Here is a 22,386-nt window from a genome sequence, read left to right as displayed (position 1 = left end):
ACCATTACAGAGCCTCCACCAGCTTGAACAGTTCCCTGCTGACATGCAGGGTCCACGGATTCATGAGGTTGTCTCCGTATCCGCACACGCCCATGCGCTCGATGCAGTTTGAAACGAAACTCGTCCGACCAGACAACGGGTTTCCAGTCATCAACGGTCCAATGTGGGTGTTGACGGGCCCAGGCGAGGCGTAAAGCTTTGTGCCGTGCAGTCATCAAGGGTACACGATTGGGCCTTCGGCTCCGAAAGCCCGTATCGATGATGTTCCGTTGAATGGTTCGCACGCTGACACTTGTTGATGGCCCAGCACTGAAATCTGCTGCAATTTGCGGAAAGGTCGCACTTCTGTCACGTTGAACGGTTCTGTTCAGCCGTCGTTGGTCCCGTTCTTGCAGGATCTTTTATCAGCTGCAGTCATGTCGGAGCTTTCAGGTTTTACCGGATTCATTATATTCACGGTACACTCGTGAAATGGTCGTTCGGAAAAATCCCCACTTCACTGCTACCTCGGAGATGCTGTGTCCTACTGCTCGTGCGCCGACTATAACACCACGTTCAAACTCACTGGAATCTTGATAACCTGCCAGACACTTGTTATCTTGTATAAGAGTTGGGGACCGCAGTGCCGTATTCTCCCTGTTTACATATCTATGTATTTGAATAAGCATGCCTGTACCAGTTTCTTTGCGCTTCAGTGTAGTATGTGAGGAATATCAGAGTTAAAAATTGGTATAACAGCTGCTACATCTGGATGAGAGGTACGCTGGTTTGTGCAGAAGTGTATGGGACAGAATTCTTAGGAAATATGTCGTGCATTAGACATTACAGTCCCACACTGACAAGAGACGTGTTCTCACCTCCACCACAATCACCGACACACAGAGAGACGCAGTCAAACAACTCCTTCATGCATTGTAGTAGTGTTGTTCGTGTTCATGCCTCAGGAACCGGAGGGACTTGTGAGATAGCGACTCAGAAAAGCGACGTCACTTACAAGAGCGACCAGTTTGTTTCCCTACTTCTGACTTCTGAACCAACACTGAGGTACAAGGAACTTTATCACTTCAGCGGTTTTTTTTTTACTCTGGCGTAAATTTCAGATCTACAAATTGAGAGTGTAGAAAAGATGATAGAAGAAATGCTTATTAAATACTTATATTTATTTTCTTGTCGATGTTTTCAATACTTCACATCATAGCAGCAGGATTATGGAGACGAGCCATATGTTTATTTGATGTCGCTTAGGGACCTTTCTTGAAATATTTATCTTGTTTTTGAGGAGAGCCCTCACTCGTTCTTTTTGGCTTGGGGACTTTGTTTTTGGTGGTAGATGGTAGAGAATTGTGGCAATTGCAGAATGTGTCGCAGTCATACAAGTTAGTGATGGTTTCAGGACTTACTTATTTGATAGAAAACAGTGTATTTAACAGTCGAGTGGGAAGCGATCTGACACTGCTATAATACAACCGTTAAGTGGAGAGATCTGTGCATTGTAAAGGTAGTGTGTAAAAGTTGTTATAAATAAAGACGCCAGTATTAAACAAGTTTTTGTTTTGTGGATTCGTAATGCAATGTACAATATCGAGAGGTCGTTCTAAGATTACCGCATATTTTTTAAACAGAAAAGCGGTATATTTTTTTCGTATATCCATAATTGAAATGGACGATTTGGGACGTTAGCTATTATAATATATGTTACAAAATGACGTAATTCCTCCAGCTGTATTAAGGTGTTGGTTTTATTGGCGACTAGTTTCGGTGTTGTTACATCATCATCTTCAGGCCCATACTTGTTCACAGCAACCGCATGTGTCTAACACTAGTAGTCAGTGGTGAGATGGGCGTGTTCCATGCGGAAGGCAGGTATTTTTGTGCTGAAGTTCCTTGCAGCTGGTTGTCACAGCTTGGAACGGGAAAACACACTCCAGTTGACAGCATAGGATCGCAGAGGACAGTCGTGCAAGTAAAATGTTGGACGGTCATTCACTAAGGAGTCTACCCAGATGATGTGCTGATTCTATGACTATCAGACTGATGGTCTGAAGGGGCTGCCGCGATATCCTCGTGTTGTCCAACGGGGTCAGCACGCAGTGGCCCAAAATGTGTCACACGGAGCAAATTATCTTCGCCTGACTTGTTACTGTATTTTATTTTCAGAGAAGGGTCATCGACGACGAGTTTTCAGTAACATCTACATTTTAAAATTTCCTTCATTTGCCAAAACAAAATGGAGTTTAGACAATCCCACCTCACTAACATACTACAACAGATGCTATTGTGACAGAATCGTGAATAGTACTTTATTGCACGAGGAACTGAGAACCACCGAGGTCAATGGTTCATGAAAAGAAACATATTCCTGGTATTAAAATAAACGCCTATGATCTTCACTCACGTTCTTGCAAGGCCACACTAATTCTCATTCACCAGCTAGCGATAATCCTTAAAAATTACGTTACTCCACTAAAATAGTTTGTAGTTACTCGTACATCACAGGAGAGCAGCCCCCCAGGGGGTCCACAACTCTTTTGTGGACACGTGCGTAGCGAGCACAGGTCCCCGAGCTAATGTGGCCCTCCTTCCTTTCCGGGCTGCATACCTTCCCTTTCCGCATCCTTCCCCATCCCCCACCTTCGCTCCCCCCCCCCCTTACCTCTGGCTCTTTCCTTCCCTTTCTCACCCTCTGGGAGTATGGTTTGTGCCTACGTCCGGAGACGGACGCTCGTAAATGTACCGCATTCTTCGCCTTCCTTGCTTGTATGTCTTCATCCTTCCTTTGTCCTTCTCTTTTCCTTACCTCTTCTCTTTACCCTTTTCTCCACTGCGGCGTTTGAGACCTCTCTCTTTCCTTCCTTTCCCTTTCTCTTTCTTCCTCCCTGTGCGTGTCTGAAGGCCGACCCACGCCCTTTTGTGCATAGCCGGTGACGGGGTAACGCGTAATTCCCCACCCCAGGTAGACAGGTAGGACACGTACGTACCCCCTGGTAACGGCGAGGCCCAGGGAGGGGTGATTACCCGAGCTGATACCTTTCGAAAGTGCCGATTGGTCCCTCCGTCCGTCTGTCGGGAGGTGTGACCTGAGGTGTGAACAATCACCTAAGGCGGGAGTGCCCTCAGTGAGGGCCCCCACAAGGGAGGAGCGCACCATCGGAGACGCCGGTAATCATGGGGGATTCTTCCGCAATGGTTTCCTCACCTTCCACTATGTCTGCTCACAAACGTAAGTTCACTGAGTCTCAGCCACAGTCAGTTCTTCCATCGTTGCCACAGTTCCTTGTTGTTTCTCGGTCTGACGAAGGTCACGACTTCTCCACGGTCAACCCTTTCATTATTCAGAAAGGTGTCGACGCAATTGCAGGTCCTATAAAGTCTTGTTCCAGATTACGGAATGGCACCTTGTTGTTAGAAACAGTCAGTGCCCTCCAGGCACAAAAATTTCTGCGTACTTCACTGCTCCACACCTTCCCTGTCAGAGTTGAACCGCACTGCACTTTAAATTCCTCGCGTGGAGTCGTTTATACATGCTCCCTCGATGGATTGTCTGACGAAGAAATTCAGCATTACCTGTCTGACCAGGGCGTAATGGCTGTTCATAGAGTTATGAAAAGGGTTGACATGAACCTCATTCCAACCCGCACTGTCTTCTTGACTTTTGACAAAGTTCAACTCCCATCGAAAATCAAAGCAGGCTATGAGATAATTTCCGTTCGCCCTTACGTCCCAAACCCTACGCATTGCTATCGGTGTCAGCGGTTCAATCACACTAGCCAGTCCTGTTCCAATCCGGCCAAATGTGTTACGTGTGGCAAGGATGCCCATGAGGGTGCCTGTCCACCTCCATCCCCTCGCTGCATCAACTGCATGGGTGACCACGCTGCTTCCTCTCGAGATTGCCCCGTTTTTAAGGACGAAAGGCTCATCCAGAAAATCAGAGTGAAGGAAAAGGTGTCGACCTTTGCTGCTCGAAAATTATTCGCCAGTCGCCAGCCCACCGTGCCTCAGACAGGAAAATACAGCACTGTCCTTGCTTCTCCTCGGCCAACAAAGGAGGCGGCCACGCAGACTTGCGACCTCACCTTTAGTACCACGGTCGTCAGATCGGCCAGTGCAAAGATCGCCTGTTCAACCTCACCACTTTCGCCTGCCCACTCTATGGCTCGCCCTTCATCGGGTTCTGCTGGATCTCGAGCCCAAAAGTCAGACACCAAGACTTCGAAAAAAGAGCACACTCGTGAAGATTTTTTACGTACCCCAACTTCACAACCATCGGTTCCTCCTTCTTCTAAACATCATAATTCCAAGAAGGCTACAAAGAAACCCAGTTCATCTCCTTCTCCGCCAAGGCGTGTCCCATCTACAGCACCTCCTGGCGGAAATCGCCCTCGGCCATCTTCTGTGTCGCCGAGGCGCACTGCTGGCGGCCGATCAACCGGCCGATCGCTGGTGGCAGGAGCTGCTCCTGAACAACCTATGGATCAGGATCTTCTGCCTTCGGCTGAATGCCATTCCATGCTGTCGGTCGCAAGCTCTGAGCAGTCGTTGAGTTGACAGCGACCTTGGTCACATTCCTCCATTTTCTGTTCACCGTATGTCCATTATCCACTGGCATATCCGTGGTATTCGAGCCATTCGGGATGAATTGTCGATCCTCTTACGCTCCTACTCGCCTTTCATCTGATGTCTTCAGGAAACAAAGCTGCGTCCCCATGACCGCTTTGTTCTCCCTCATTTTCAGTCCGTCCAATATGATCTCCCCTCTGTTGAAGGCACTCCAGCCCATGGAGGACTCATGATTCTTCTCCATGATACTCTCCATTATCACCCAATCCACTTAAACACTTCCTTCCAAGCTGTCGCCGTCCATCTTTCCCTTTCTGGATACACGTTCTCTCTTTGTACTGTATACATTCCATCATCCACACCAATGGCACGAGCTGATCTCCTTCATCTTCTTGGTCAGCTTCCACCCGCCTATTTGCTGGTTGGGGACTTCAATGCCCACCACCCGCTTTGGGGATCTCCACATCCTTGTCCACGTGGCTCACTATTGCTAGACGTCTTCCACCAAGCGGATCTAGCTTGCCTCAACACTGGGGTCCCCACATTTTTGTCTGCCTCCACAGCAAATTTCTCTCATTTGGACCTTGTGGTCGGTACTGTTCCGCTAGCTCGGCGCTTCGAATGGTTCGCCCTTGATGATGCACACTCGAGTGACCACTTTCCATGTGTCCTTAGACTGCAGCCTCAACTGCCATATGTGCGCCCGCGATGCTGGAAGTTTTACCAAGCCGATTGGACACTTTTTTCGTCTCTAGCGACATTCGCTGACCGTCACTTTCCTAGCGTCGTCGATGAGGTCACACATATTACAGACGTTATTCTTACAGCTGCGGAACGTTCAATACCACGCACCTCCGAATTGCCCCGGCGCCCCCCAGTTCCTTGGTGGAACGAGGCATGCCGTGACGCAATACGTGAGCGGCGACGTGCTCTTCGCGTTTTCCGCCACCATCCTACTTTGGCCAACTGTCTCCGCTATAAGCAGTTCCGTGCGCGATGCCGTCGTGTCATCCGCGATAGCAAGAAGGCAAGCTGGAAATTCTTCATTAGCTCATTTAACACCTTCACTCCCTCCTCGGAAGTTTGGAGTCGGCTACGACGGTTCTCAGGCGCGCCTAGTTTCTCCCCAGTCTCTGGGCTCACTGTCACGCATGATACATTAGTGGACCCCGTCGCAAATTCTAATTCATTGGGTCAGCACTTTGCTGAGATTTCGAGCTCTTCAAATTACCTGCCAGCGTTTCTCCCGAAGAAACGTGCAGCGGAAGTGCGACATCTTGCTTTCTCCTCTCAAAATCGCGAAAGCTACAATACTGTTTTCTCCATGCGGGAACTCCAACATGCACTCTCTTCTTCTCGCTCCTCCACCCCAGGACCGGATGGTATCCACGTCCAAATGTTGCTGCATTTATCAACCCATAGTCTGCGTTACCTCCTTCGCCTTTATAATCGAATTTGGACCGACAGTACTTTTCCCAGACGATGGCGGGAAGCTATCGTCGTTTCCGTTCCGAAACCTGGAAAGGACAAACATCTACCCTCTAGCTATCGCCCCATTTCTCTCACGAGTAGTGTCTGTAAGGTTTTGGAGCGTATGGTGAATTACCGTTTAGCTTGGTGGCTGGAATCCCGCAGTCTTTTAACACCTGCCCAATGCGGATTCCGAAAGCATCGTTCTGCAGTTGACCATCTTGTTGCTCTCTCCACTTATATCATGAACAATTTTCTCCGGAAACGCCAAACGGTAGCAATATTTTTTGATCTGGAGAGAGCATACGATACCTGTTGGAGGACAGGCATCCTCCGCACACTGTTCTCTTGGGGCTTTCGAGGCCGGCTGCCGCTTTTTCTTCGCGAATTTATGGCAGAGCGCACATTTAGGGTGCGGGTGAACACTACTCTCTCCCGTACTTTCTCCCAAGAAAACGGGGTACCCCAGGGCTCCGTGATGAGTGTTGTACTTTTTGCCATTGCCATAAATCCAATTATGGATTGTCTCCTTCCTGATGTCTCGGGCTCCCTCTTCGTGGACGATTTTGCGATCTACTACAGCTCTCAACGGACCAGCCTTCTTGAACGACGTCTTCAAGGATGTCTCGATCGCCTCCACTCTTGGAGCATCGAAACCGGCTTCCGTTTTTCTCCCAGTAAGACCGTTTGTGTTAATTTTTGGCGATGTAAGGAGTTTCTTCCACCCTCCTTACATCTAGGACCTGTCAACCTTCCGTTTTCAGACGTTGCTAAATTCTTGGGTCTTATGTTTGACAGAAAACTGTGCTGGTCCTTCCACGTTTCCTATCTTTCGGCTCGCTGTCTGCGATCCCTCAACACCCTCCGTGTCCTGAATGGTACCTCCTGGAGAGCGGACCGAATGGTCCTTCTCCGCCTCTATCGCGCCTTAGTGCGCTCGAAATTGGACTATGGAAGCATAGTCTACTCCTCTGCTCGGCCGTCTATTCTTCGGCGTCTCGACTCTATCCACCACCGTGGATTACGTTTAGTGTCTGGAGCTTTTTACACCAGCCCTGTGGAAAGCCTTTATGCTGAGACTGCTGAACCTCCGCTGTCCAATCGGCGTGCAGTCCTTCTGAGTCGTTATGCTAGCCATCTGTCTTCCACGCCTTCTAATCCAGCCCATGACAAGTTTTTCGACGCCTCCTTGGATGTAGGGTATGCAGGCCGCCCTTCCTCCCTACTACCACCAGGAGTCCGCTTCCATCAACTGCTCCATTCTCTTTCCTTCCGCTTTCCTAAAATCTTCTTGACAACTTGGGGTACAGCACCGCCTTGGCTCCGTCCCCGGATCTGCCTGCTCCGTGACATTTGTCGATTTCCCAAGGACGGTACCCCTTCACTTGTTTATCGTCGGGCATTTGCTGCTCTATGTGCACAACTGACGGACGCCACATTTATTTACACAGACGGCTCGAAAACATCGTTAGGTGTAGGGAGTGCCTATATTGTTGGCGACACCCCAAATCAATTTCGGCTTCCCGACCAGTGTTCGGTTTATACTGCGGAGCTTTACGCTGTTCTCCAGGCTGTCCACTACATCCGCCGCCATCAGCGGATACAGTATGTTATTTGCTCAGAGTCTCTCAGCTCTCTCCTCAATCTCCAAGCTCTTTATCCTGTCCACCCTCTGGTCCACCGGATTCAGGACTGTCTGCGCTTGCTCCACATGGGGGGCATTTCGGTGGCGTTCCTCTGGCTCCCGGGACACGCTGGTATCTATGGGAATGAGGCGGCCGATACAGCGGCCAAGGCTGCAGTCTCTCTTCTTCGGCCAGCTATTCAGTCGATTCCCTTCACCGATCTACGGAGCGTTTTGTGTCGTCGAGTTGTTCTTTTATGGTATGCACATTGGTCGACACTTCCCCATAATAAATTGCGGGACGTGAAAGTTCTTCCTTGTGCTTGGACCTCTTCCTCCCGAACGCGTCGTCGGGAGGAGGTAATTTTAACTAGACTCCGGATAGGGCACTGTCTTTTTAGCCACCGACATCTTTTAAGCGGTGATCCTCCCCCACTCTGTCCCCACTGCTCTCAGCTGTGGACGGTAAGACACCTTTTAATTGAGTGCCCCTATTTTACTCCGTTACGCGCCCGTCTCCAGCTGTCGCCTGATATATCGTCAATTTTAGCAGATGACACGCGCTCGGTCGATCGCGTTCTCGAGTTTATTAGTGCCAGTGAAATGACGTCAGTCATTTGAAGCTTTTTTTGGGGACCATCAACCCCCTTCTGTAGTGGATTTTTAAGCCTTCTTTCTGCTTTTCGTTTCTCCAATTTTTTGAGTTTCGTTCCCATTTCTGCTGTTTTCCATTTTCGGTTTCTATTGTTTCCTAAGTCACGGACCGGGCGCTAATGACCATAGCAGTTTTGCGTCCTAAAACCAAAACAAAAAACAAAAAAACAAAAAAGAAAAAACAGGAGAGCAGAAAAATCCGCATGATTACCGAATGGAAAAATACTCCCCTCTTTGTGTGCTGTCATTTGTAAAACGTCAGTTTCATATTTCGAACTGTTCATCTACATCGACATCATACTCCGTAAGCTACGGAATAGTGTGTGGTGGAGGGTATTTTTGTTCCACCGAGCCCCCTAAGCTAGTTCCACTCGCAAGTAGCGCGCGAGACGTACGTAGAGGGAAGGTACATGTTGTCAGACTCTTCTCGGAAAGTTTTCTCTAGAAATTACAATAGTAAATGTCTCCGCGATGCACAGCGCCTACATCTCCATCTACATCTACGTGATTACTCTGCTATTCACAATAAACTGCCTGGCAGAGGGTTCAATGAACCAAGCTGTCTCTCTACCGTTCCACTCTCGAACGGCACGCGGAAAAAACGAGCGCTTAAATTTTTATGTGCGAGCCCTGATTTCTCATATTTTACCGTGATGATCGTTTCTCCCTATGTAGGTGGGTGCCAACAGAATGTTTTCGCAATCTGAGGAGAAAACTGGTGATTGAAATTTTATGAAAAGGTCCCGTCGCAACGAAAAACGCCTTTGTTTTAATGATTGCCACTCCAATTCACGTATCATGTCTGTGGCACTATCTCCCCTATTTCGTGATACTACAAAACGAGCTGACCTTCTTAGAACTTTTTCGATGTCATCCACCAGTCCCACCTGATGCGGATCCCCCACCGCACAGCAATACTCCAGAATAGGGCGGAAAAGCGTGGTTTAAGCAGTCTTTGTTGCACCTTCTAAGTGTTCTGCCAATGAAGCGCAGTCTTTGGTTTGCTCTACCCACAATATTATCTATGTGATCGTTCCAATTTAGGCTATCCGAAATTGTAATCCCAAGCATTTAGTTGAATTTACTGCCTTAAGATTTGTGTGACTTATCACGTAATCGAAATTTAGCTGATTTATTTTAGTACTCATGTGAATAACTTTACAATTTTTTTTATTCAGGGTCAATTGGCACTTTTCGCACCGTACAGATATCTTATCTAAATCATTTTACAATTCGTTTTGGTCATCAGATGACTTTACAAGACGGTAAATTACAGCATCATCTGCAAACAATCTAACAGGGCTACTCAGATTGTCTTCTATGTCGTTAATATAGATCAGGATCAATAGAGGGCCTATAACACTTCCTTGGGGAACGCCGGTATTACTTCTGTTTTACTCGATGACTTTCCGTCTGTTACTACGAACTGTGACCTTTCTGACAGCACATCACGAATCCAGTCGCACAACTGAGGCGATATTCCGTAGGCACGCAGTTTGGTTAGAAGACGCTTGTGAAGAACGGTGTCAAAAGCCTTCTGGAAATCTAAAAATGTGGAATCAATTTGACATCCGCTGTCGACAGCACTCATTGCTTCATGAGTACAAAGAGCTAGTTGTGTTTCACAAGAACGATATTTTCTGAATCTGTGCTGACTATGTGTCAATAAATCGTTTTCTTCGAGGTACTTCATAATGTTCGAATACAGTATATGTTCCAAAACCCTACCGCAAATTGACGTTAGTGATATGGGCCTGTAATTTAGCGGATTAGTCCTACTTCCCTTTTTGGGTATTGGTGTGACTTGAGCAATTTCCCAGTCTTTAGGTACGGATCTTTCTGTGAGCGAGTGGCTGCATATAATTGCTAAATATGGAGCTATTTTATCGGCATACTCCGAGAGGAACCTGACTGGTATACAATCTGGACCGGAGGCCTTGCCTTTATAAAGTGATTTAAGCTGCTTCGTTACACCGAGTATATCTACTTCTATGTTTCTCATCTTGACAGTTGTTCTTGATTGGAATTCAGGAATATTTACTTCGTCTTCTTTGGTGAAGGAGTTTCGGAAAACCGTGTTTAATAACTCTGCTTTAGTGGCACTGTCATCAGTGACTTCACCGTTGTTATCGGGCAGTGAAAGTATTGATTGCGTCTTGCGTCTTTATGTATGACATGAATGTCTTTGTTTTCTGCCACATTTCGAGAAAGAATTTCGTTGTGGAAATTATGCATCTCGCATTGAAGTACGCGCTATATTTCGAACTTCTGCAAAACTTTGCCAATCTTGGGGATTTTGCATTCTTTTAAATTTGGCATGCTTTTTTCGTTGCAATAATGTATGGTGCAACATGCACCAAATGCAAATTCAAAGATTTTGTTTTTCTTTGCACACTATTGAAATTTCGTGCAGTGAGTTAAGTGCTCATTAAGGGGGGTAGGACGTCAAACGGGCCGACTTGGAGCAGGAGAGGCACCACAGGACATTTTAATTTCCACTGTCTATACTTTTACAAATAAATTCATAAAACTTTGTCAGCATGACCAGGAAGGATTCAGAATTGACACTCTTAGCAGTGGAAGTTCGAAAACATAACGAAATAATTTTTTTACATGTGAAATTTCATCATTTTTTTTTCACTTACTAATGGCAGCATTTGTTGCTATAGGTACACTTTTCTTCATAAGTAAGAGAGATTCTTCGATAAATTTTGCACAGCATGCAAACCATACTTAAAGGTGTATGAAACTCTAGAATTTTCCGAATCTATTAAAAACTGTGGTAAAAAATGAGGTAATTAACTATAAAATTTGTGTTTTTTCTAAACATGATGTTTAAAATATAACAGCTCATTCGTTTTTTCATAAATTTAATAAATTCTAGAGTTTCATACACCTGTAAGTATGGTATGTATGATATGAAAAATTCATCGAAGAATCTAACTTATGAAGGAAAGTGTACCTATAGCAACAAATGTAGACATTAGTAAGTGTAAAAAATGATGAAATTTCACACGTAAAAAAATTTAATTTGTTATATTTTCGAACTTCCTCTGCAATGACTGTGAATCCTGAATCCTCCTTGGTGATGCTGACAAAGTCTTACGAATTTATTTGTAAAAGTATAGACAGTGGAAATTAAAATGTCGTGTGATGCCTCTCGTGCTCCAAGTCGGCCCATTTGACGTCCTGCCCCCCTTAAATATCACAATAACTACCAACATTAGTGAAACCATAGGCAGTTCGTCGTGTAGCTGACGAGTACATTTGTAAGATACCAAAGAATCAATTCTTTTTCGTGAATAGTTTCTTTAAGGTCGTGTGAGGAAAAACTGCAGACAAAACTGAGCTTGGACGTCGTTCTGCTGGTAGCGTCTCTGCTACGGTGTGGCTGGCGGGCAGACCAGCAATCTGTGTGGCTGTGCGTCAAACTGACACACACAGACACACACACACACACACACACACACACACACACACACACTGTCGGCGTTCTTTGTATTCCTACACTAACTGAGAATACCTTAGCACAGCATTAGATCTTAATACAAGTGAAAACTTTCCTCTTGCCAGTATCATCTCCAGAGCAGTGGTAGTGTGAGAAGAGGTCCAAAATGATAAAACGTATGTTAGTTGGTGGAGGGCACATTCTCTATAACTGGATCAACATTTCGTCGTACGCACGCTTCGTATACGACAGGTGAGCTGGGAAGGAGTTGCAGACGGACTGGGGCAGTTGGCCTGAGGTAACATTTCCAGGTGTCGAACCCCAAACTTCGGCAACAGTAGGTCGGTTGGCTGTGCCTATCAAATCCCGCACTGCAACATAGACTAGTTGTTAAGAGCAGACTAATTTAGATTACAGTATTAAAATATCGTTTTCCTAAATATATTGAATAATAAGGAAGGTAAATCTTTCCGTGACACAACGCTATAGACCCTTCTGGGCTTGTTTCATTGTGCTAGGCGCCCATTTTGGAAACCTTTGTGATCATGTGACACTGCACTATAGCTACAGGTTATAGAAATAGTATCTCTACTGTTTCTGTTGACATGTCCTGCAAAAAAACAAAAAAAAAAGTTTTATATCGTCAGTAGCGTTTAGTAAGTATACATTCTGGGTGTTCACAAATTTTTAAATTCAGATGAATATGAAAGTGTCAATTCAACAGCATCTGCTGCATAGCAGTTACGCTTATCAACATGCGTCTTCAACTTCAGCCGGCGATTTCAGCGATAATAATAATAATATGCATATCTTGTCCGAAAAAAGAAAGAGAAGTTTTTGTGGAATTTTGTTGTTTTGTACATAATTAAATGCAATTTTTGAGAAGAACGAAATAATGTTTAAGCTTTCACTACTCTCCATTTCGCATTTTTGTGTAAGTGGGAGTTTCAGTGCATTTTTTATCTTGTCAGACAAACGTAAAACATCCCTAATACATGTATTAGTTACTGAATTAACTTCCGGGTTGAAAATCAGGCATTCTTAAATTACACTCAACTTACACAAAACTTTGTTAAATGTTCGTTTGTAGTCACGGTTATTTGATTTCGTCACTCTCTCAGACAACGGATCTGGTCTGGGTGGTGCTAATTCCTTTGCGGTTAACTTTTCCCGGTAATTTCCTTTTCTTCTAACTACAGATTCCACAGAGTTCAGGTCGACAATGCACAGGAAAGCTGATTCCTGCACAGGAAGCAACCGACTGCAGACACAAACTGCCATTTGCGGACGTCAGTAAGTTCAGGTAGTACGATCTACCGACAAGGTCACTCGACTAGAATACAAATGAGGTGCTGACAACCATAAAGGCCAAACGTACACCGTCTTTGATCCCACATTTTAGTGAGGAACCAGTGAGACAGCTTTTTCGGAATGTTGATATGTACGTACAATGTGGGCTTACAGTACTGATAAAACAGACCCGCCGTAAGATCAACAGATGTCAGAAGTGCTGTGTCGTCCGAACAATACACAGCCAGGGCCAAAGCACCACAGGGGCAAAGATGCGATGTGGAGCGAGTGCCGTAGAGACTCTCCATTCGCGCGAATTCCACCACCGCCACGGGTGACGGTGACGATGAAGATATCGACTTCGCCAATGCCAATGACCAGACAAGGGACAGAAGCCCACTCAGAAGAGCAGGTCTCACCCACGTGGTTATAGATCATCGCCCGGGGCTGGCGCAGAGAGGGAACATCGTTTAGTGAACTCTTAGAAATTAAGAGACAATTATCGTAAATTGCATTGCTATGTACTTTGAAGTTTACCTACAATTATTTGCACTTAGCCATTGAGGGACTTTTTTGCCTTTTATTACAAGCAGTGTTGCAGATTTAATCATTCAACAAGTCACAAAGGTAATTAAACGTTTTTAACTCATTTGTGTGACTTTGTTACTACACTACCTGCCATTAAAATTGCTACACCAAGAAGAAATGCAGATGATAAACGGGTATTCATTGGAGAAATATATTACACTAGAACTGACATATGATTACACTTTCACGCAATTTGGGTGCATAGATCCTGAGAAATCACTACCCAGAACAACCACTTCTGGCCGTAATGGTTCAAATGGCTCTGAGCACTATGGGACTCAACTACTGTGGTCATTAGTCCCCTAGAACTGAGAACTACTTAAACCTAACTAACCTAAGGACATCACAAACATCCATGCCCGAGGCAGGATTCGAACCTGCGACCGTAGCAGTCGCACGGTTCCGGACTGCGCGCCTAGAACCGCGAGACCACCGCGGCCGGCTCTGGCCGTAATAACGGCCCTGATACGCCTGGGCACTGAGTCAAACAGAGCTTGGATGGCGTGTACAGGTACAACACGATACCACAGGTACAACACGATACCACAGGTACAACACGATACCACAGGTACAACACGATACCACAGTTCATCAGGACTAGTAACTGGCGTATTGTGACGAGCCAGTTGCTCGGCCACCATTGACCAGACGTTTTCAGTTGGTGAGAGATCTGGAGAATGTGCTGGCCAGGGCAGCAGTCGAACATTTTCTGCATCCAGAAAAGCCCGTACAGGACCTACAACATGCGGTCGTGCATTATCCTGCTGAAATGTAGGGTTTCGCAGGGATCGAATGAAGGGTAGAGCCACGGGTCGTAACACATCTGAAATGTAACGTGCACTGTTCAAAGTGCCGTCAGTGCGAACAAGAGGTGACCGAAACGTGTAACCCCATACCATCACGCCGGGTGATACGCCAGTATGGCGATGACGAATGCACGCTTCCAATGTGCGTTGACCTCGATGTCGCCAAACATGGATGCGAACATCACGATGCTGTAAACAGAACCTGGATTCATCCGAAAAAATGACGTTTTGCCATTCGTGCACCCAGGTTCGTCGTTGAGTACACCATCGCAGCCGCTCCTGTCTATGATGCAGAGTCAAGGGTAACCGCAGCCTCGGTCTCCGAGCTGATAGTCCGTGCTGCTGCAAACGTCGTCGAACTGTTCGTGCAGATGGTTGTTGTCTTGCAAACGTCCGCATCTGTTGACTCAGGGATCGAGACGTGGTTGCACGATCCGTTACCGCCGTGCGGATAAGATGCCTGTCATCTCGACTGCTAGTGATAAGATTCCGTGGGGATCCAGCACGGCGTTCCGTATTACCCTCCCAACCCACCGATTCCATATTCTGCTAACAGTCATTGGATCTCGACAAACGCGAGCAGCAACGTCGCGATACGATAAACCGCAATCGCGATAGGCTACAATCCGATCTTTATCAAAGTCGGAAACGTGATGGTACGCATTTCTCCTCCTTACGAGGCATCACAACAACGTTTCACCAGGCAACGCCGGTCAACTGCTGTTTCTGTATGAGAAATCGGTTGGAAACTTTCCTCATGTCAGCACGTTGTAGGTGTTGCCACCTGCGCCAACCTTGTGTGAATGCTCTAAAAAGCTAATGATTTGCATATCACAGCATCTTCTTTCTGTGGGTTAAATTTCGCTTCTGTAGCACATCTTCGTGGTGTAGCAATTTTAATGGGCAGTAGTGTAATTTGTTGGAGATTTGCAGAACCTTCGTTCTCTTGTCCTGTTACCTGACCCTGGGGTATAGCGGCGTAACAGCGGCAGGGAGGAATTGTCTTACCAGTGTACTGCACCATGCGCTGTGCCGTGAGCCCACGAGCTCGGCCTGCCGTAACAGCGGTGGCAACTCGGCCTCCACAGCAATAGCGACGAGGCCTTCACTTAACTGGTGACGGGAGTCTACAAAAAGAAGCGTAAATAAATGCTAGATTGTCACAATCGACGATGGTGTGCTTTACGGTTCTCGGCGCCACAATTGATTACTGTATGATACAATCCAAAACTTACTCAGAATGCCACAAAATAGGTTTTTCTGTCAGTATAAATATCACATACTGATGTCCGATCTAACTTTACTATGTAGTGAGTGAATTGGCATATCTAAGGAATGTGCTAGCACCTGGTGGCATTGACGTAAACTTGTATGGTAAAGGCTAGCTGTGCATGCCATGATCTGTGCACATTGCTCATCGACTCTGTATGTATGTGGAGCAAAAGCTCCTTAAAATTGGCCCAACCGATGGTGTGCTCGCGACCCTGATGCCAGATTTTACCAACACAGCACAATAGATTCAGTGCGACATATTTCAGATTACCGCCTCCAGATTACATTTAACAGCATTCGAAGAAAAGTAACCAATAAATCCGCTAGGTGTCAAAAGTTAGGTGTTAACGTGTACTTTTACTCTTGCACAACAGCTGATATTGTGTTGTTCAAGATCTGTAGCTGTACACCTGTGGCATCTGCCTGAAACAGAAGCATATCACAGTGTTGTAACTTACTTGGTAACGGGTTACATTTGCCAGCTGTTTGTTGCTTGTCACAGGTCTACGTGCACCTGAGGGTATTGCATAAATGGTTCAAATGGCTCTGAGCACTATGGGACTTAACATCTGTGGTCATCAGTCCCCTAGAACTTAGAACTACTTAAATCTAACTAACCTAAGGACATCACACACATCCATGCCCGAGGCAGGATTCGAACCTGCGACCGTAGCAGTCGCGTGGTTCCGGGCTGTGCGCCTAGAACCGCTAGACCACGGTATTGCATAAGGGCAAAGCCCTGATCACTGACGACTTGTTTCAGAACTATATACTTATATGGAAATGGTGTCTGTTCTTTCGGACAGACACCATTGATGACCTGCAGCCGCCTAGAACGAAATTAGAATGATACTGTTTCGGACATGTCCAAAAGAACAGACACCGTATCCGTATAAATATATAGTTGTGGCAATACCGGCCATGACCTTTTTCTTCTGTGCGGATGCACACACATTCGTCGAAATCTTATGGGACTTGGTTAGAATGCCTTCCACGAGTCATGAGTGTGTTGGGGTGGCACGCTACGTACGTAGTGTGTGGACATACAAGGTGAGAATGTGGGTCTCACAGGGACCGTGCAAGGGATAAGTCCCTGCAGTCGCGCTATCCTCTGTGCCCTCGGTGGCACAGATGGATCACACACCGTCTGACTTGTGCCGCGACCAGCGAGTGCTGGCTACTGACCCAGCGCATGCTGGCATTGCTCTTGCGGCAATTGCCGGAGTCTATCTCCCCGGATGATACACTGCGCCCCGACGGCGTATACTTTCCATCAACCAGGACGAACGCCGTTGGCTGGCTAAAAGGCGTGGCCCTTTACTACATATTTTGTGAAGCTCCCAAAGGCCCACTCGACTTTTGTCCCTATTGATGACGACATGTGCAGCTTTCAGCCGCCACCCGAAGTACAGAACCCGTTTCGCAAATTATTTAGCTTCATTATTTACGGATCCTCCTGCTCACTGCGGCGTTCCGGGTATGAGACGCTGAAAATGAAGAAGAATCCTCGAGCATATTGATCCTCTACGGACGGATTATGGGGGAACCCCTCCCAACAGACGAGAAGACGACTCGGACGCTCGGCTACGGCGGTTGTAGGATCCTTTTTGTAATGAAACCAAAAGAAATCCAAAAATACAAAAAAATTAAAAATGTTACAAAAAAATTTTAAAAAAGGAAAAATTAAATAAATAAATAAATAAAACAACATAGACCAACCCACTACATCCTCTTCCTGGTGATGGCCAGGCTTCGGGTGTTGACCCCTGCCCTACCCGTCATCTTGCTCTTGCAGCGGTTTGTCCCAGCTATCTTGTCCACCCAAAATATCTCTGGAACAATAACAGCTATTGGAAAACGACTTTCGCCGGTATCAATGTAGGGCTGGGGCCCATGAATGTACATATTTGGAATCATTCTAAAACGAAAGCACATGTGTTTTTTAACACAAATTTATGTTTTTTTTAAATGGACCTCCTATATTTTTTCTTCAGCAATCCATAGCATGACAAAGTACATACACAATGGCGTTGATTGCATCGCAATATTCCCATTACATCCCGAGATATTGAGACGCGAAGTTGACGCTTGAAACACCCGGCATGCGCTGCTAGCGCACGTCCTGAGGCTCAGGCGTGAACCCCATGCTGCCCATAATCGCGATGTCATTGACAAGTAAGTGTCCCTCTTGATAAGTATGGAGGTGTGATTACACATGTCAATCACATCGCGATTACGGGCAGCATGGGGTTCACGCCTGAGCCTCAGGAAGTGCGCTAGCAGCGCATGTCGGGTGTTTCAAGCGTCAGCTTCGCGTCAGTATCTCGGGATGTAATGGGAATATTGCGATGCAATCAACGCCATTGGGTATGTGCTTTGTCATGCTATGGATTGCTGAAGAAAAAATATAGGAGGTACGTTTAAAAAAACAAAGTTTGTGTTAAAAAACACATATGCTTTCGTTTTAGAATGTTTCCAAATATGTACATTCATGGGCCCCAGCCCTACATTGATACCGGTGAAAGTCGTTTTCCAATAGCTGTTATTGTTCCACAGATATTTTGGGTGGACAAGATAGCTGGGACACCCTGGATATAAACACCGTCGATGTCTGGTAAGTGGAGAGTGGTTCGAATCTCTCTTACAGGAAACCTTTTCTTACTTTTATTGAAGTTCTATTTTTTGTCAAGTAGAAATTATAATGAACAAATATTGAATTAAAATTTTCTAAAAAAAAAATGTATAGAGCATGTGCCATGTAAGTAGGAGATCCCAAGTTCGAGTCCCGGTCGGGGCACACATTTTCACCTGTCCCCGTCGATATATATCAACGCCCGTCGGCAGCTGACGGTATTAATATGATTCTAATTTTGTTTCAGAACCGTCCACAATGGCAGCTGCCAACGAGATGCAGGAGGCTGCGGCCGCAGGCAGGGGGGACAGTGAGGAGGTGACGCCGGTGGCGGGCGACACGCGTCTCCAGGCAGGCGGGAGCTCCTTGTTCGCAGCCACGTTCCAGCACGACACGCCGGAGGCCAGTGGCAGAGAGGTCGCGGTCCCCGACGTGGAGGGTCCAGCACTCCGGGAGCTGCCGGCCTACGTGTATTCCCTCCGGGCCCCCCGGCTGTCTAGTATGGCCGCTCTACCGGCAGCTGCGGACACCGACTGTGTCCCCGGGCTGAAGGGAGACTGTGAGCGGGAGCTGGCCGCTCAGCTGACAGTGGAGAACGCGGCAGCCACAGCGGTGCTGGCAGTCGGGCACTCGTGTCTCAGCCTCACAGAGGCCGCTGTCGCCTTCATAAAGGCCAACTTGCAAGTGTTAGCCACACAGGGCTGGGCCGATGCAGTCCTCAACCACCCTGATGAAGTGGCCGAAGTGAGTCGGCTGCTCGGTGAGCCGTCGCCAGAATACAGGTAAGCACGGCGTAACATGAAACTTCCTGGCAGATTAAAACTGTGTGCCGGACCGAGACTCGAACTCGGGCAAGTGCTCTACCGACTGAGCTACCCGAGCACGACTCACGCCCCGTCCTCACAGCTTTAGTTCTGCCAGTAACTCGTCTCCTACCTTACAAACTTTACAGAGGCTCTACTGCGAACCTTGCAGAACTAGCACTCCTGGAAGAAAGGATATTGCGGAGATATGGCTTAGCCACAGCCTGGGGTATGTTCCCGGAATGAGATCCTTTCTTCCAGGAGCGCTAGTTCTGCAAGATTCGCAGGAGAGTTTCTGTAAAGTTTGGAAGGTAGGAGACGAGGTACTGGCAGAAGTAAAGCTGTGAGGACGGGGCGTGAGTCGTGCTTGGGTAGCTCAGTCGGTAGAGCACTTGCCTGCGGAAGGCAAAGGTCCCGAGTTCGAGTCTCGGTCCTGCACACAGTTTTAATCTACCAGGAAGTTTCATATCAGCGCACACTCCGCTGCAGAGTGAAAGTCTCATTCTGGCAGCATAATGTGCTCACCCGTTTTATATATATATATATATATATATATATATATATATATATATATATATATATATATATATATATATATATACTCTTTTCAACCTGTACTTGGAAAATATGATTGACCAATGCTCATTAGATGACAAAGGAGTAGAAATTGGAGGAAGAAGAGTAGGGTGTTTGTGATTTGCTGATGACATGGTCCTTCTAGCCACAGGGGAAAAAGAGTTACAGGATTTGGTGGACACCATTGCAACTAACGGAAAAAAATATGGAATGAAAATTAACACAAATAAAACAAAAGTATTGGCAATAGGAGGAAATAAGGAAATAAAAATTGTGCTGAATGGAGAAACACTAGAACAGGTGCAAAATTTTAAGTATCTTGGAAGCAGGATAGACACCGACTGGAAGTGCACCACAGAAATTAAAACAAGGATAGCAATGGCAAAAGAGGCGTTTTATAAGAAAAGGAGAATTTTCTGCAGCGGTCTGGACAGAGAACTCAGAAAGAGACTCATAAAATGTCTTGTATGGAGTGTTCTTCTAGATGGCGCTGAAACATGGACTATGAGGAAAAAAGACAGAGAAACGCTGGAGGCTTTTGAGATCTGGACATGGCGGAAGATGCAAAGAATAAGTTGGATGGACAGAGTAAAAAATGAAGAGGTACTGAGAAGAGCGGGAGAGAAAAGACAGTTACTAGATGTAATAAAGAGAAGAAAAAGAAATTGGATTGGGCATATATTAAGAAAGAATGACGGACTTATAAAAACAGTTTTAGTAGGTTATGTAGAAGGGAAAAGGAAGCGAGGAAGGAAGAGATTCCAGATACTGTATGACATGATGGACGGTACAACATACAGCAGCCTTAAGAAGGAAGCAATGGATCGCAGAAAATGGAGAGGCAAAGGACCTGCTAATATAGCAGATAACTGATGATATATATATATATATATATATATATATATATATATATATATATATATATATATATATATATATATATATATATATATACACTCCTGGAAATTGAAATAAGAACACCGTGAATTCATTGTCCCAGGAAGGGGAAACTTTATTGACACATTCCTGGGGTCAGATACATCACATGATCACACTGACAGAACCACAGGCACATAGACACAGGCAACAGAGCATGCACAATGTCGGCACTAGTACAGTGTATATCCACCTTTCGCAGCAATGCAGGCTGCTATTCTCCCATGGAGACGATCGTAGAGATGCTGGATGTAGTCCTGTGGAACGGCTTGCCATGCCATTTCCACCTGGCACCTCAGTTGGACCAGCGTTCATGCTGGACGTGCAGACCGCGTGAGACGACGCTTCATCCAGTCCCAAACATGCTCAATGGGGGACAGATCCGGAGATCTTGCTGGCCAGGGTAGTTGACTTACACCTTCTAGAGCACGTTGGGTGGCACAGGATACATGCGGACGTGCATTGTCCTGTTGGAACAGCAAGTTCCCTTGCCGGTCTAGGAATGGTAGAACGATGGGTTCGATGACGGTTTGGATGTACCGTGCACTATTCAGTGTCCCCTCTACGATCACCAGTGGTGTACGGCCAGTGTAGGAGATCGCTCCCCACACCATGATGCCGGGTGTTGGCCCTGTGTGCCTCGGTCGTATGCAGTCCTGATTGTGGCGCTCACCTGCACGGCGCCAAACATGCATACCACCATCATTGGCACCAAGGCAGAAGCGACTCTCATCGCTGAAGACGACACGTCTCCATTCGTCCCTTCACGCCTGTCGCGACACCACTGGAGGCGGGCTGCACGATGTTGGGGCGTGAGCGGAAGACGGCCTAACGGTGTGCGGGACCGTAGCCCAGCTTCACGGAGACGGTTGCGAATGGTCCTCGCCGATACCCCAGGAGCAACAGTGTCCCTAATTTGCTGGGAAGTGGCGGTGCGGTCCCCTACGACACTGCGTAGGATCCTACGGTCTTGGCGTGCATCCGTGCGTCGCTGCGGTCCGGTCCCAGGTCGACGGGCACGTGCACCTTCCGCCGACCACTGGCGACAACATCGATGTACTGTGGAGACCTCACGCCCCACGTGTTGAGCAATTCGGCAGTACGTCCACCCGGACTCCCGCATGCCCACTATACGCCCTCGCTCAAAGTCCGTCAACTGCACATACGGTTCACGCCCACGCTGTCGCGGCATGCTACCAGTGTTAAAGACTGCGATGGAGCTCCGTATGCCACGGCAAACTGGCTGACACTGACGGCGGCGGTGCACAAATGCTGCGCAGCTAGCGCCATTCGACGGCCAACACCGCGGTTCCTGGTGTGTCCGCTGTGCCGTGCGTGTGATCATTGCTTGTACAGCCCTCTCGCAGTGTCCGGAGCAAGTATGGTGGGTCTGACACACCGGTGTCAATGTGTTCTTTTTTCCATTTCCAGGAGTGTGTGTATATATATATATATATATATATATATATGTGTGTGTGTGTGTGTGTGTGTGTGTGTGTGTGTGTGTGTGTGTGTGTGTGTTTTATTGTAAATACAAACCCGGGACTGTGAACTGACAGCCTAAATGTGCCGTTAAATCAAAGCCATTTCACTTGCACGAAACTGAAGAGAATGCTGTGTTTCCGAAAACGGATCTTATTCATAAGCAAATAAATAAGCAAACCAATATTTTCACACTCAGTAGACTTGATCAGTGCGAACTGTTCAAGAAAAAAAAAACGTAACTG

At 46.7% G+C, this 22,386-nt stretch overlaps 1 protein-coding gene across 1 annotated transcript in view; it reads left to right on the top strand.

The window, feature by feature from the left end:
- LOC126227759 (poly [ADP-ribose] polymerase tankyrase-1-like) overlaps window positions 1–22,386 on the top strand; it is a 62,705-nt gene that overhangs the window by 26,199 nt on the left and 14,120 nt on the right. The window contains exon 2 of the mRNA XM_049942245.1: window positions 18,592–19,126. Within this exon, the coding sequence (XP_049798202.1) occupies window positions 18,603–19,126 (524 nt within the window). The 5' untranslated portion in view covers window positions 18,592–18,602. The remainder of the gene's footprint in view (window positions 1–18,591; window positions 19,127–22,386) is intronic.

The sequence above is a fragment of the Schistocerca nitens genome, unplaced genomic scaffold (assembly GCF_023898315.1).
Source record: "Schistocerca nitens isolate TAMUIC-IGC-003100 unplaced genomic scaffold, iqSchNite1.1 HiC_scaffold_340, whole genome shotgun sequence".
Lineage (NCBI taxonomy): Eukaryota > Metazoa > Arthropoda > Insecta > Orthoptera > Acrididae > Schistocerca > Schistocerca nitens.
The sequence above is the reverse complement of the archived record's forward strand: the minus strand, read 5'-3'. Positions and strand labels throughout refer to the sequence as shown.